Raw genomic sequence first — 15,804 nt, forward strand, 5'->3', positions numbered from 1 at the left:
TATATTTCAATTTATTTCAGTATATATACACAGAAATGAGGTGAGTGTGTTACAGGGTAATTTTATTTTTGGTTTTCTAGGCACTTCCACATAATTGCTGTGTTGATTTAGATCCCCATCAGTAGTTTGCCAGGGTATCCTTTTATCCACACGCTCACCAACACTTATTATCTTCTAGAATTGTGACAAGAATCAGTCTAACCATTACATTTTCAATTTATATTTCTCTGAGGATATATGGTTGATAATAATTTTTCATATGTCTGCTGGCCATTTGTATATTTCCTTTTGAGAAGCATGTATATACCCTTCTGTTCATTGTTAATTGATTTTTTCCTTTAATTGAGTCTGTGTTCTTTATATATGCTGGACATTAACCTCTTATCAGATTCATAGCTTCTTAATATATTTTCCCTGTTGGTGCCTTGTCACTTCACTCTTAATTGTTTTGCTGTGTGCATAACATTTTTATGTTGATACAATCCCAATAGTTAACTTTTGCTTTTGTTGCCTGTCCTTTCAGGGTCAGAACAAAAAAATCTTTTCCCAAACCAATATCTTAGAGCATTTTCCTTATGTTGCCTTCTGGTTGTTTTACAGTTTCAGGACTTTTATTTAAATCTTTAGTTCATTTTGGGTTGATTTTTGTTAGTGGTTTAAGAGTGGGCCAATTTCATTTTTCTGCTTGTGGATATCCAGTTTTCCCAGCACAAATTATTGAAGTGACTGTCTTTTCTCTATTCAACTTTGTTGAGAAACAATTCATCATAAATATATAGGTTTACTTCTGGGCTGTTTATACGATTCCACAGGTCAGTGTGTTTGTTTTTATGCCAATATTATGCTGTTTTGATTATTATAGTTTTGCAGTCAAGAAGTGTGATTCCTCCAGCTTTGTTCTTTTTGCACAAGATTGTTTGGAATATTTGAGGTATTTTGTAGTCCTATTAAAGATGTTAAGATTGTATTTTAATTTCTATGAAAATGACTGGAAGTTCTATAGATTTATTTTAATTTGTAGATTAATTGTAAAGCCATCTGGTCTTAGGATTTTTCTCCTGTGGGAGACTTTTTAAAATTTTTTACTAAGATGCCTTAATCAGTAGTCTGCTCAGATTTCCTTTCTTATTGATTCAGCTTTGGTAGTCTTTATATTTCTAGGAATTCATCCATTACTTTAAGGTTTTTCAATTTGTTGGTGCATAATTCTTCATATTTTATAATCATTTGTATTTCTGTGGTATCAGTTGTTATATCTTCTCTTTCATTTCTGATTTTATTTATTTGAGTCTTCTTGCAATCTAGAATTTTCTTTATGGTTTCAAAGAATCTGCTTTAAATTTCAATGATCTTTTCTTTTATGTTTCCATCCTATATTTATTTAATTATTTTCTGGTCATTACTTCCTTCCTTTTACTGATATTGTGTTTAAAAAGTGTGTGTTTTACTGCTGTTGGATGGAATGATCTTTACCTACATATGTAGTAGTACACTGATATAGATATATGGATATAGATTAGATCCTTTAGTCTAAAGGCATTTTCAATTTCACAATTATCTGATAATTTTATTTCAGGATAGGTTTTATCTTTTTTACATTCAACATTTGACAATTTTCTTGGGAACACTAACAGGCAGTCTGTTCCCTATTATTATAAATGGAAAAAATATAAGCTTATACGTCAAAGTGAAACAAAATCTGGAAAATTCAGAAGATCTAGGAGAAAATTTCTCAACCTCATCAATATTGACATTGACAATTGAAAAACTGTGTTCTGTCTTATGAATTGTAGGGTTTTTTTATACATTTACTTGAAAGTCAGGGTTGCATTAAAACAGGGAGAGATAGAGATTTTCCATCCCCTGGATTACTCCCCAGATGCCCACAATGGCTGGAGATGAGTCAGGGCAAAGCCTGAAGTCAGGAGCTTCCTCTAGGTCCCACACATGGGTGGCAGCAGCCCAAGCAATTTGGTCATCTTCTGCTACTTTTCTCAGGCCATTATCATGGAGCTCAACAGGAAGCAGAGCAGCTGGGACTCGAACTAGTGCCCATAGGGGATACTGGTGTGACTCCACAATGCCACCACAAATTGAAGGACTCCTAGGAACATTCCTGGTGAGTACCCACTAGGTATCAGTAGCAAGTCCACCATAATCACCAAGTTGCAAAAACCAAAGAAACAAATATTGCCTGGGTAGCAAAACTACCAATAGATAGAGTCATCCACAAAGGATACTTAGAACTCATCACATTCATTCAAGGAACACAGACAAATACAAAAGCACTAAAGATGTAGAGTTAAATAGTCTGCAAAATATAGGACTCATTCCATTATCTTTCATCATGAAAGAATATAGAGTCAGAGATTATTAACTGAAATATTCAAAAGCCAAGTGACCAGATAATGCTCATGCAAACAGAAGTAGCTGCTTCTGAACTGAAAACAAACAAACCTAATTGGGGCAGGGAGAATGTTTCCACTAACTACTCAAGGTGAGGTGAGTGTCCTGTTTTGTACATTATAGAAAAGCAAAATCATTGTGAACTGTGAGGAATAAAGTGACTAGTGATGAGAAAGGAATCCTAGGTAAAAGAAGATGGAATGCCATCACTATTGCTTTAGCCTTCTGAGGGATCAAATTATTAGGGAAAGAAGATATGAAGTTAAGACATAATTGAATATGCATTTCGATTTTTCAGGAATGCTAAGCAATTGAGAACTCAACAAGAATCACAAAAAACAATTTGACAATTTTTGTACCAAATGTGTTCAGCATTTAGGGAAGAATATCAATGAAATGCTACTAATTTAGAAAGGTTTAAAGGCCAAGCTCTTACTACATATTTGAGATGTCTATGTTTTTATTATCAAGAAGTTCTACACAGTTGTCGTATTACATACTTATATGTAATATTTTATTTCTTGCAGTGAACTGTTTTTCCTATACTGACCCAGAATTGGATTTGTGGTTGTTGCTTACATTATTACATTTTTGGGTGTTTTGAGATGTTTCTCAATTTCTGATTTTGAATAAAATCAATTTTTTGCATGTTTTTCACCATGTTGAGACTACTTATTAGACAGAACCATCCAAGTTAGTGCAATAAATAAAGTTAGTAACTTGGTTAGACTAGTGTTTGTTATCATTAAAAGCAAATTCAAGTTGTATAATCTTTAAGGTCAATATTTATTTTAGACTTGAAGACATAGAAGACAAGAAATTGAAATGATCTGTTCAGGACTACTGGACCAGGCAAAAGAAAATTGCGATTGGAAATCACATGTAAAAAGACACTAAACTAATCAAAACCAGGAATTTATAACCACACTGTATTTCAATTATTAAATTGGGAAAATATTAAATGTTTATAAAAGATTACAATATGAAGATAATAGCTCAAAAGCACGTTTCTTGAAGTTTAATTGCTGAAACTCTTTCTTTAGAAGATGAACAAAGGGGAACATGTTAAATAGGAAAGTCCTATATATTTGTTATTCAATACACTTCTTAAATTCCTGTATATAGCAAATTTCTTAAAGGTCAGTGTTATGATTAGCTCACTGAAAAGAAAAAAAAAACTATATATAAACTACCTTCTTTTAGAATCTCTGCGCTTGGGTGATTTAGAGGAATATGCTTCTTAGTCATTGAGAATTGAAGAAACACTTTGAGTTCATTATGTTTGACTTTGTTTTGTAATGAAATAAAGGCATCTTGGCAATGAAACTTCATCACTGGGCCTAGGACCTAAATAATTCATTGATATCTCTCTCCCTCATTCCATCTCTCTCTCTTTCTCTCTCTCTCTCTCACACACACATACACACACACATAAACACCCATTTAGTCTTCTATTTTTCCACATGAGATTTAAAATACAATCCATTTTGCATTCATAATATAATAATATTTTAAATACACAGACAGATGAGAGTATTTTGAAAAGTTCATAAAATGGACTTAAAAGACGAATTGATTTTGGTACAAAAATCTTTTGAAATCCAAGCATAGTTTTTTCATAACACATATTTCCATGGCCTCTTTTTGAAGACTATCATGCTGTTTGATTTCATAGATTAAAAAGGAAAGCCATAATAAGTTTGCTAACTTGAAAGAGAAATAGTGGCAGACACAGTTTTGCATCCTAGGTCTTCAGATCTTCAGATGTTTGCTTTACCTTAGCTTTTCTCTGCTCTGACCACATGAGCAGCAGTGGGTTTTCTCTCAGAAACTCTACACAGCTATTCTTTATATGATCTAGTTGGCGCTGGGTATATTTTTTTTAATTTTTCTTCCTTTCTGTACGCATTCTTTCTTGTGTTGTGAACATCCCATCAGTGTAATTCATTCATTTGCTATTCGGAGCTACCAAAATACTACCTGCCACAGTGAGATGTTGGTCTCTATGTTCCCATCTGGCTATTTTAAAGCGCATATTCCTCCTATGTATACCAACCTGGAGACCTTAAAACAAATAGCATCAATATCATTGCCTTTTTTAAAGAAACTAAAAAGTGAGAGACATTTCTGAAAGTAAGGATGACTATGTAATAAATACATTATAAATAATTTTGGAGGGACTATGTGGGGGATTTTAAGTTTTTATATTTCATGAGGAAAATATAACAACCACAATGTAGGTTCAATATGATGAATGCTTATTAAAATATTATACTAAGACCTCAAAGAGTTAATGATTATGGAATTAAAAAGCAAGTTTTTCTGACATAAAAAATAAATGCATTACACAAATGATCTTCCAAAAATTAAGAAGAGGGGCTGGCATTGTGGAGTAATGGGGTAAGCCATTGCCTGCAATACCAGCATGCCATATGGGTGCTCATTTCAGTCCTGGTTGCTCCACTTCTGATTCAATCCCCTGCTAGCACCACATGGGGGAACAGGATGAAGCTCCTGGCTCCTGGCTTAGGCATGGTGCAGCCCTGGCCTTTAAGGCCATTTGGGAAGTGAATATGCACATGAAAGCATTCCCTCACTCTCTCCCCCCTCTCTCTCTTTTTAACTCTGCCTTTCAAATAAATAACAATACATCTTTTAAAAATCTCTCAGGGGAATGTATATAATGAAATGCAAGGATTCCCAACTTGACACTAAATAAACTTTATTTTTTAATTCCATTTTTCCATGAAATTTTGAATTCCCCACATATGTTGAGCTTGCCTTTTGTCATATATAAACCTGCACATTTATATATAAAATAACGCTTTAATGGTGTAAGTAATCAATGCAACATAAATATAAATGAGAAATTGGTAGAATACAATGCTACAGGCAAAACTTTCTTTAAATATCTATTTTACAGGTCATAGCATAAAAAATATAGAAACTACAAAACGGACTTGAAAAAATCGACACACTGGCCATTCAAATTAGATTCTATTAACTGTTACAGTTAATACTCCTACATCCGTACAATAGAGTTTCTGAGTCTGATACTCAGCTCTGCTTCTTGACTCCAGCTTCTTGTCAATGCAGATACTAAAAGTCAGCGGTGATGGCTCAAGTAATTGGGTTCCTGCCACTCATGTGCAAGAGCAAGTTGAGTACTGGCTCCTAGCCACTGCAGGCATTTGAGCAATGAGTCAGTGGATGGGAGTTCACATTCTCCCCCCCCACACCGCCCTCCTTCTCTCTCCCTCTCCCTCTCACTACCTCTCATGTTCCTTCATTCCATCTCTCTCTCTCTCTCTCTCTCTCTCTCTCTCTCTCTCAGTGAACAAATAATTTTTAAAAGTAGATTCAGGGAGGTGTGAATGCTATAAGTATCTAGTAAAATTCTGTTTTTCTTGTTAGATTTGCACACATTACATGGAAAGCAACTGGTGAATACGTTCCAAAAGTCCTTAACCTATCTTAAAGATTTCCTGATTAGCTTTTACAGCACACAATAGCAAAAATAAAATTTGAGTTATAAATCAAGATGTATGCAAAGTGCTTCAAAAAGTTTTGGGAAATGGAATCATAAGTTTGTTTTGGTGTAAAAATATTTTTATGCTTATTTTTCATAATGGACTGTTTCCATGAATTTTTAAGGATTTTCATGTATCTTAACTACAAGCTTTAATTGTTCACAGTGATTTAAAATTTTAGATTACTTTTCTCTTAGAGCTGTGTGGCACCAAGTGACTGAGGGAATTCAATTGAATAAGACTCATGTTAATACAGTCAGCTAAAGTGTTTAAGCTCTAACAGTTATAGACAAGGAGAGATAAGAAGTACAAGTCTTGATTTCAGGGTATTGATATTATAAGGGAAAAGAAAACAGAAAAAGCAAGTAAAAAGTAGCTTGACTATCACAATAGAGTATAAGGTGTAATCATAGCTCAACTTACCAACACGTATTAAATACTCATGGAGGACTAGGTGAAAGAAAATAGATGCAAATCAATCTACCAATTGCTTTGTCCTGGAAGAATAAAAGAAAACTCTTTTTGTTTTTATGGCCTAGATTTCTACTATATTTTTATATGGTTGGTTTCATAAACCAAACATTTCCTTTAGCAGCATCCACACAATCTACCTGCTCCCTGTGTTCTTAAGAATTCAATTAGAGTTACTTGTGCTGAGTCTGCTGCTTTGTGTTTCCTGGTGAGATTGCTTTGGTTGCTTCTCCTTCTACTCAGTCTGATTTTTAACCTTTGATATCATCTTTTCCTTCTTGCAACGATGGAAGTACTGAAATAATCAGAATATGACTAAAGATAAAAAAGTGTTTTAAATTAAATGAAAATGCATTCTCTCAAAAGGTTTTCATAAAATAAATGCTCATAAAATAAAAGCTAATCTTCTGTCATATCACAATAAGTAAGGTATTTTGACCTCTTAATCTTATTTGTTTTTCCTTTACATAAACTCATCCATACTATGACTAAAGAAAAATAAAGTATTTGGCATTACTGTTATTATAAGTAAGAACTATTTTTTACCCTTGGTTCTTATTTTAATTACTTCATTTCTCATTCTCTCTATGAAATATCAATCTTTTTAAAGACTTATTTATTCATTTGAAAGGCAGCTTGATGAGAGAGGAAAAAAATCAGAGATATCTTCCATTCACTAGTTCCCTTCCCAAATGACCACAACAGCTAGGGCTGGCCCAGGCCAAAGCCAGCAGCCTGACAATCCACCTGAATCTCCTTCTGGGTGGCAGGAACTAAAGTACTTGAGCATCATCTGCTGCTTTCCAGACACATTAGCACGGAGCTGAATTAGAGCAGCTGAGACTTGAACCAACACTCCAATATGGGTCGTGGGTGTTGCAAGCAGTGGCTTACCATACTGCGCCATAATGCCCCGCCCAGACTATCCCTTTAAATAAGTATTTCTCCATTATTGAACAGTTCCAGTGTTTGTGTATGTGTGTGTGCATTTCATGACAGTATCAAAAACATATGTATATATGTAATTCAAATATTATAATGAAAATAGCAATAATGATAAATAATTTTCTACCACTTTCAATATAAATTATCAAATTACAATTTTTAGCATCTCTTTATGAATTTTTGACAGAATTAATTCTAGCCAATGTATTCTTGGATTTATCATTTATGTTCATTCCATAGTTTATCAGAGTAGAATCTATGTTTCATAAATAATAGTGTATTATGGATAACTCAAGAATAGAATCAATAAGATCATCATGATGATGGACTTTAACCTTCTTCAGTAGGACATACAAAGAATTTAAACACTTCCCATTTCATTAATACTTACCTTGCCTACATATTGATAATCAGATCCTGTATATTCCTCCAATAAGAAAAACTGATTCCACATCCAACCACGTTTTTGACGATGCAGGATTTTGCCATCGCTCCTTGGTACCCGTGTACCTAAAATTCTTTGCTGCGGCACAGGAGTCCTTCTAAATGTTATCTCCGGAGAACATAAATGTGGCAGGCACTCCCAGAGTAGAAACAGTAGCATAAATTGATGTATTGTCATAGTTCACTTCTTGATAAATCCCAAGTGGATGAAGAGAAAGCAGTCTTTATGTACTGGATTGAATTTCACTGTGTTTCAACTGGTTTCCAACATTTCATTGATGGTTTGTTCATGTTTCCAAAAGCTTCAAACAAGCAAATAAAAATAAAGTCAGTTGATAATACTGTGAATGCTACTTGTTACTGTAAGTTGAAAGTGCTTTAATATTAGCAACCAAAATATTTATTTTTCTTTACTTCTTATAAATTAATGATGTTGCAGAAACATGAGTTGTCTACTGAGATGTTTATAATTTAGGAGAGCAGAATTATATACATTCTATTTCAAATGTTTTTCAAGGGACACTGTTATCTTTTTTACCTTTCAGTTATTGTAATACCATATATCATGGAGATGTAATCCATTTAAATTAACTATATGAATCATGTATTTTGTTCCACAATGCAATTATTTTTAAATTAAAAAAAAAAATCACTGGGGGGCCGCCGCCGTGGCTCACTTGGCTAATACTCCGCCTGTGGCTCCGGCATCCCATATGGGCTCCAGGTTCTAGTCCTGGTTGCTCCTCTTCCGGTCCAGCTCTCTGCTGTAGCCCGGGAAGGCAGTGGAGGATGGCCCAAGTTCTTGGGCACTTGCACCTGCATGGGAGACCAGGAGGAAGCACCTGGCTCCTGGCTTCGGATCGGCGCAACACACTGGCCGTAGCAACCATTTGCGGGGTGAACCAACGGAAGGAAGACCTTTCTCTCTGTCTCTCTTTCTCTCTTGCTGTCTAACTCTGCCTGTCTAATTAAAAAAAATCACTGGGATAAATTCTACTTTTTAATCCTACTTAGTGTTTCAAGTAAAGGCAAGAATAAAATAAGAGAAATAAAAACAGGAGTAATTCAATTGAAGACCTGTTAGTTTGGTCTGTGGAATTCCATATCCTAAAGTAGAAAACACCACTACAAGAGTGAGTCTATTTGTAATATGATTAATACTACAGGGTAGGAAGATGTGTGGTGGTGTCAGCAACACCTGTGATAACTTTGCACAGTCTATGCTTTTGGAAACATCGCTACTGCTACTGCCATTGACTAGTAGAGAATGCCATAATGCCTCACTCTGACTGTATAACATCTTATTTGTCGCTCCCCCTCTTCGTGGAGGAACGACACAGGACCCTGCGTTGTTCTTTTGTCTGCTCGGCCCTCCCTGGGTTTGCTGCTGGTTCTTCCCGGGTTGGCTACCGACCCTTCCACCTCCGTGGAAGGGCGGTTCCCCCTGCCACTTTCCCCACTTCCGCGGGGGAGCGGCACACCGCCTGCCGGCTCTCTTGGGGGCTGCACAGGTGTTCCTTCAGATAGATGTTCCTGGTGCATGTTGTCTCTCTCCTCCTTTATAGTCCTCTTCCACCAATCCCAACTCTGCTACCCACACGCCGAGTACGCTGCTCTCCTCCAATCAGGAGCAGGTCCTACAGTTTATTGGTTGAACTGGAGGCAGCTGTGTAGAAGCTGTTTTACTCCTCTCCCAGCGCCATATTGTGGGAGAGCAGATGCATAGAATAAGTCTTAATTCCAGTAACTTAGTCTAGTCCGAGTTGCTCCCCACACTATTGACTGCTCTCCATCCTTCTCTGTACCACTGTTTTCTCAACAAAATTTCTAAGTAATCCAATTGAAATGCAAGTCAGTTCATGCCACTCAGCTCAGTACTAATGCGCCAGGGAAGGCAGTGAAAGATGACCCAAATACAGGAGTCCTGGAACCTCATGTGGGAGACCCAGGTGGAGTTCCTGATTCCTGGCTTCAGCCTGGCTCATTCCTGGTTGTTGAGGCTAAATGAGGAGTGAACTAGTAGATGGAATATTTTTCTCTCTCAAATCAATCAATTAATCAATAAATAAATCTTTTAAAAAAAATAAATAGTGCCTGTTTGTATGCATGTATTAGGGCATTCTCCAGGATCTTACACTGTTCTCAGGGGCAGGGGAGAGTTCAGCCATTGGTTTATTCTCTCTTCCACAAAAACTTCAAAATTTACTAAGACCACACTCACCTTCATTTCATTTCTCTGTTTTCTTCATTAAAAAAATGCCATCAACTATATTCTATATTGATTATCATTGTCAATATAATTTTAACTTCATCAGTAATGTTAAAAAGATAAGTCACCAATATTTTGGAAAAGAGTAGTTGAAGACTATCTGCAAAAGTTTTAGTAAATAATTGGAATTCCACCTAAACAATCAGATGTATTTTACCTAAAAAGTGTTTGACAAAACTACTTCAACTAGTGACAAGAGTAAGCAAAAATGAGAACTATAAGAAACATCAAACAGCACTGTAATAAATACCATGAATAATCATTCTCCCAGTAACCTGATTCAAACTAGAAAGTATCTTTGATATTTTTCCTTTAACCAATTATACATCTTATATGGTCACTCAATATAATACATTTTTTCTTTATAATGCTCAGGTCTTTTTATTTTCACATTCAATATACTACTATACTACATTAAAGGATCATCATTCCATGCAAAATAGCTTGCAATATCTCCTAACATGTTTTCATAACCTCAATCTTTCTTATTTAAAATATATCCTACAGGGTGTTAGTTAAATTAATTTTCCAAACCCACTTCACCAAGGCTGAAATCAATTAAATTCTGAATATGACTTCTACTGGGAAGATAACATCTGAACTTCATATTTCATTCCAATATCTGGAACCATATAATTGCTTTAAATTGATTTCACATATTTTCTATTTTTTTCAACTTTGATGTGCACCTTTCTGTGTGTATAAACTACTTCCTTAATAATGTATAATTTGGAATAAGGCCCAGAGGACTTCACCTTATTAAACTGCCCTCAGTAGAGAATAGCACGTTGTTAGGTATATGCAGATCTATCAGTAACTGCTTCTTGAATTATGTAATTGATATGCTCATTAAAGAGCCTTTCTGAATAGGTAGGACTATTTATGATAAAAATAAAAGCTAAATTTTATAATATAAGGTACATAAGGCAATTCCATGTGTTTGAGATTATAAACAAATACAATTAAAAGGATTTAAGCAAATTGAGACCAAAGCTAGCTATCACTTGGAATGAAAATACTAAAAATCAACAAAAATTCCATAATGTAGTTTTCAGTTGATATTTTTAATTTTTAAGAAATGTTTTTAAAATCACATTTCTTTATTCCAATCTCAAATATAATTTACTTCAAATATCATATCACAATTAAAGAATTATTAAATCATCCATTAACTCTCTGAATCCCCAGGTTTCCTCTAGATCAATGTTTCTCAGTTTTATTGTACATTCACAACTCTAAAAATCTTGTAATCATTCAGCAGGTCTGGGGAGGACAGACAGATTCTGTCCTTGTGAAAAGCAGTGAGCAACAAACTCGTAGGCCTCCCTCAAATCTACACTCATCCTCAGAATGTGTTTACAACTGTTTCTTGTTTCATGCGTCAGAGCCTGGAGAGGTTGCCTAACTACAGGATGGGTAAATGGAATACAAGGGTCCTGCAATGGAAAGATCAGAACATGCCTTCTAATCATTCTCACTCTTTCTCTGGATTTTTTTTTTTTTTTTACCAGAGAAGATATTTTATTCAAAGTGACGCACACTACAACAATTTTTCTCCTTTTAATGGAATCAGTTTTGGTTTTCCTTACACACAGATTTTGAAGCACTTTTCTTTATTGAATCTTATTTCATTTTTACCATCGTAGGGTTTTCATTATTCTGAAATCCTTTTAATAAACACCATTTTCTCAATAACCTGCTAACTTTATTACAGAGGCAGCCAAGAACAGCAGATCACAGAATACAATATAATAGGCATCTTGGCACATCTCAGTTACTAATTAAGTCTCCACACATCACAGCTGATCAATTAACCTACAATCCATTTTAGGCTAATAAAAAGAATTAGTCATTCTTCAGTCAATTGATTATGTTGATTAGGATCTTAATGCACCAGCAATTTTTAAAACAAGAAATTTTACCATTTATAACGGTCATAGAAAATGCAAAAGATTTTTGAGACCAAAACTAAGCCCTGAACGGTGAGCAGTTTTCATCCTTTTAGTTTGGTACAACCAGTAGAGTCTAATGAAATTTCAACATGGAGAAATAAAGGGACATTTTTCAGGTGTGTTTATGTGATTAAAATGAGTCAATGCATACTAAATAGTTCCTTTACATTCAGCTGCTATCATTTTATGCATCTAATATAAAGTACGCTGTGAGATCATTGAATCAAAGCATTACACTAAAGACTCAAATAATGAGTCCATACGTTTCATCTTATTTTTCCAAGAGTTCATTATACATTATCCACTGTGCTCTAATGTTTTAGAAAATATATAATTCTATATTGAATATTTATAACTATATTTTAAGTATTTTGCATGCATTTTTCTATTTAGGCAATAAGTTTAAAACAGGGTCTTTACATCCTGCATGTGAAGTTAGCAATATAGTGATGCAAACAGTGCTTAATCAATATTTTTGAATTTGATAGACTTATTCTTTCTAAAATTTCTCAGTATGAAGGAAATGTGTTCTCTTTCCTTCAAATAAAGAGACATGTTAAAAATCATTTAAACCATGTTATACTTATATCCTACTTGTATTTAACATGACAAAACTTACATTAAGATATTAACCAAAGAAGTAATCAATTTATCATTGTTGAAAGAGATATTCAGCACAAAGATTTGCTAGTCCCAGGTAAGTTATCAGACATTGCTAGGATTTTCACTAATGCTGAAAGAATTTGAAGAAGCTCTGGTCTTTTTTATTCTTCTCAGATTAAAATTCCCCTTCAAGTAAAACTGCTTGAAATTAGTTTTAGTCTCTAGGAATGTGACCTGCACACAAACTGGTAATGCACTTTTACAGTTGTACCAGACATTAACGTTCTCACATGAGAATTTGCATAAACAGACATAACCCATATAAATTTACAGCAGTGAGTGGGTGAAGCATATGGCAGGGGTAAAGAGACACATTGGTTAATGAGGCACAAACTTGGTGTGGCCATTATCTCTAAGATTCCTGCTAATAGGCTGAAGAGCAGCATCCAAGAGTTCTTGCTGCTCTCTCAATAACCTTTTTAACTCAATAGCAAATGTGACAGTCCCAGATGTAACCTGATCCACAACCAAGTTAGCAATGCCAGTGCAGCTGTGACATTACACCTGCTGATTCCTGGAAGTCTCATTCCACTGTAGCAAGGATTTATTTCATTATTTGGAAATTGGTAGCAAGAATGCTCTCAGGGTAACATAAAGATGTTCAGATAAAAACCATCTGGTACCCAATTTTCTTTGATCCAGGACTTGAACTGCTTCTGTAATACAATGAGTGAAGAGATGGGAGGGAGAGTTTGGGAATTTGTTTGGAATTGTCACTCAAGACAGTTTGTCATTTTTCTCTAAATTCATTATTAGAACATCAGAGGAAAAAAGCTGAAAGAATCCATTAAAGATAATTTGTCCTCTAAGTTATTTCTATGAAGGCCTTCTGCGCAGTTACTAATAAATAGTGTGTAGTGTGTAGAATAAATCAAGACAGTTTAGTATGTTCTAGTATATTTATGTGCATACTATGCACGAAACTGAAACTAATTGTATTATGAAGTAATTTTGCTGTTACACCTGAAAATGCAAAAATTGTGACGTTATGTTTTGCAAACATAAGAAGATGTAAAATTGGCCATTAAAAATCTCTGTAAAGGGCAGAAATTTGGTCCAGTGATTAAACCACCAGTTGGGATGTCTGTATCCTATATCAGTGCCTGAGTTTGAGTACTGGCTTTGCTCCCAATTTGAACTTTCTGCTAATGCATACTCTAGGAGGCAGCAGGTGGCTCAAGTGAATAGGTTCCTGGTACCCATGAAAGAGACCTGGACTGAGTTCCTGAAACCCAAATTTAGCCTGCTTCAGGCCTGGTTATCGGGTAAATTGAAGGAGTGATGCAGTGGATGACAGCTCTTTCTGTCTGCCTCTCTATGGCTCTCTTTCTCTCTGTCTCTCTCTCTCCCTCCCTGCCCTCAAAAATAATCTAAGATCAAAGTATACATGTAGTTATTTACATGAAGACAAGCACAGTAATTATAAGACATATCTTTGTGGCATCTATTTGTGAGATAATCAGGCATAAGTAAAAGAAGTAGAAAAAAAATCAGCATTAATTTTTAATTCTAATTATGCTTCAATATTTGCACAATACTAAAAATATCACTTATAGATAGCCTATTTTATCTCTATATGGAGGCCCATCCATAGAATATGATTTTTTTCTTTTTTTGACAGGCAGAGTTAGACAGTGAGAGAGAGAGACAGAGAGAAAGGTCTTCCTTTCATTGATTCACCCCCAAAATGGTCGCTACCTGCGCCGATCCGAAGCCAGGAGCCACGTGCTTTTTCCTGGTCTGCCATGCGGGTGTAGGGACCAAGCACTTGGGCCATCCTCCACTGCCTTCCTGGGCCACAGCAGAGAGCTGGACTGGATGAGGAGCAACTGAGATAGAACTGGCACCCCAACCGGGCTAGAACCTGGAGTGCCGGTGTCGCAGGCGGAGGACAAGCCTAGCGAGCTGCAGCGCCGGTTTAGAATATGATTTTCTATTAAATTGTGTATCACAGTTGAAATATAAAATTGGAATAATATTACATTTGCTGCAATTTCATTTCCTTGAAAGGGGCTAGATAGCAATTTATTTTCTATTTATTGTAATGCTTGGCTGAATACTAAATTGTACTCTCATTCTAGTTTTCACCCAAATAAAAAGACAATATGAATTTTATTTCATCATTTTGAATACTTATTTTAATTTTTAAAGGTATGAATGTCAGTGTATAGACTTTATACTCCAAAAACTCCTACTAGTTATGTTAATACTTGAAGTATTAGGCTATAAAACAGTGAGTACCTCAATGATCCAGTTGCAGAGCAAACCTTTGTTTTATTTTTGCTTCTTAAAGCAGTATGCATAGACTTTTCATTCTATAAATGAAGTCACTGAGGCTCAGAATTACTCTGTCAACAATGTCTATGAGCACTACCTCTGTGCAATAAATTCTTCTGTATGAAAACTATCAAACTGGTCAAAACCGAAATGGATCTCACCATCTAAGCACTGACGATGGGAATACGTGAAAAGAGTACCTAATCCAAACACGCGTGTTCTGAACCATCTCATGAGGAAAATCATGGCCGAAAGGAAGATTAGAATATCCATACGCTGGGCTGGCACTGTGGCTCACTTGCTAATCCTCTCTCTGCCTGTGGCACCAGCATCCCATATGGGCGCCGGGTTCTAGTTCCGGTTGTTCCTCTTCCAGGCCCACTCTCTGCTGTGGCCCGGGAGGGCAGTGGAGGATGGCCCGAGTGCTTGGGCTCTGCACCCACATGGGAGACCAGGAGGAAGCACCTGGCTCCTGGCTTCGGATCAGCGTAGCTCTGGCTGTGACAGCCATTTGGGGGTTGAACCAACGGAAAAGGAAGACCTTTCTCTTTCTCTCCCTCCCCCCCCCCCCCACTGTCTAACTCTATCTGACAAATAAATAAATAAATAAATAAATAAAAAGGAATATCCATATGAGTGAGTACTGTATGTGCAAACACACACACCAGAAAATGCAGGGGTTGTGACAACACAACAAAGTAGAATTATGTTCCATAAATTGTGATAAATAAGTCATGAATGTGCAATTTAAAAGAATGTGTCAAATTCCAGAGGAGGAAGAGGAACATATATATTAAAGAAATTAATTTCACTTTGTATGACAACCTTAAGATGACTAAGTTCAAAC

At 35.6% G+C, this 15,804-nt stretch overlaps 1 protein-coding gene across 1 annotated transcript in view; it reads right to left on the reverse strand.

Annotated features, from left to right (window-relative positions):
• LOC100343059 (cadherin-10) overlaps positions 1-15,804 on the reverse strand; it is a 160,564-nt gene that overhangs the window by 91,925 nt on the left and 52,835 nt on the right. The window contains exon 2 of the mRNA XM_017344663.4: positions 7,744-8,098. Coding sequence (XP_017200152.2) covers positions 7,744-7,974 — 231 coding nt within the window. The 5' untranslated portion in view covers positions 7,975-8,098. The remainder of the gene's footprint in view (positions 1-7,743; positions 8,099-15,804) is intronic.

This window comes from Oryctolagus cuniculus, chromosome 14, assembly GCF_051225735.1.
Source record: "Oryctolagus cuniculus isolate XC-2025 breed Fujian yellow rabbit chromosome 14, ASM5122573v1, whole genome shotgun sequence".
NCBI classification, from domain to species: Eukaryota; Metazoa; Chordata; class Mammalia; order Lagomorpha; family Leporidae; genus Oryctolagus; species Oryctolagus cuniculus.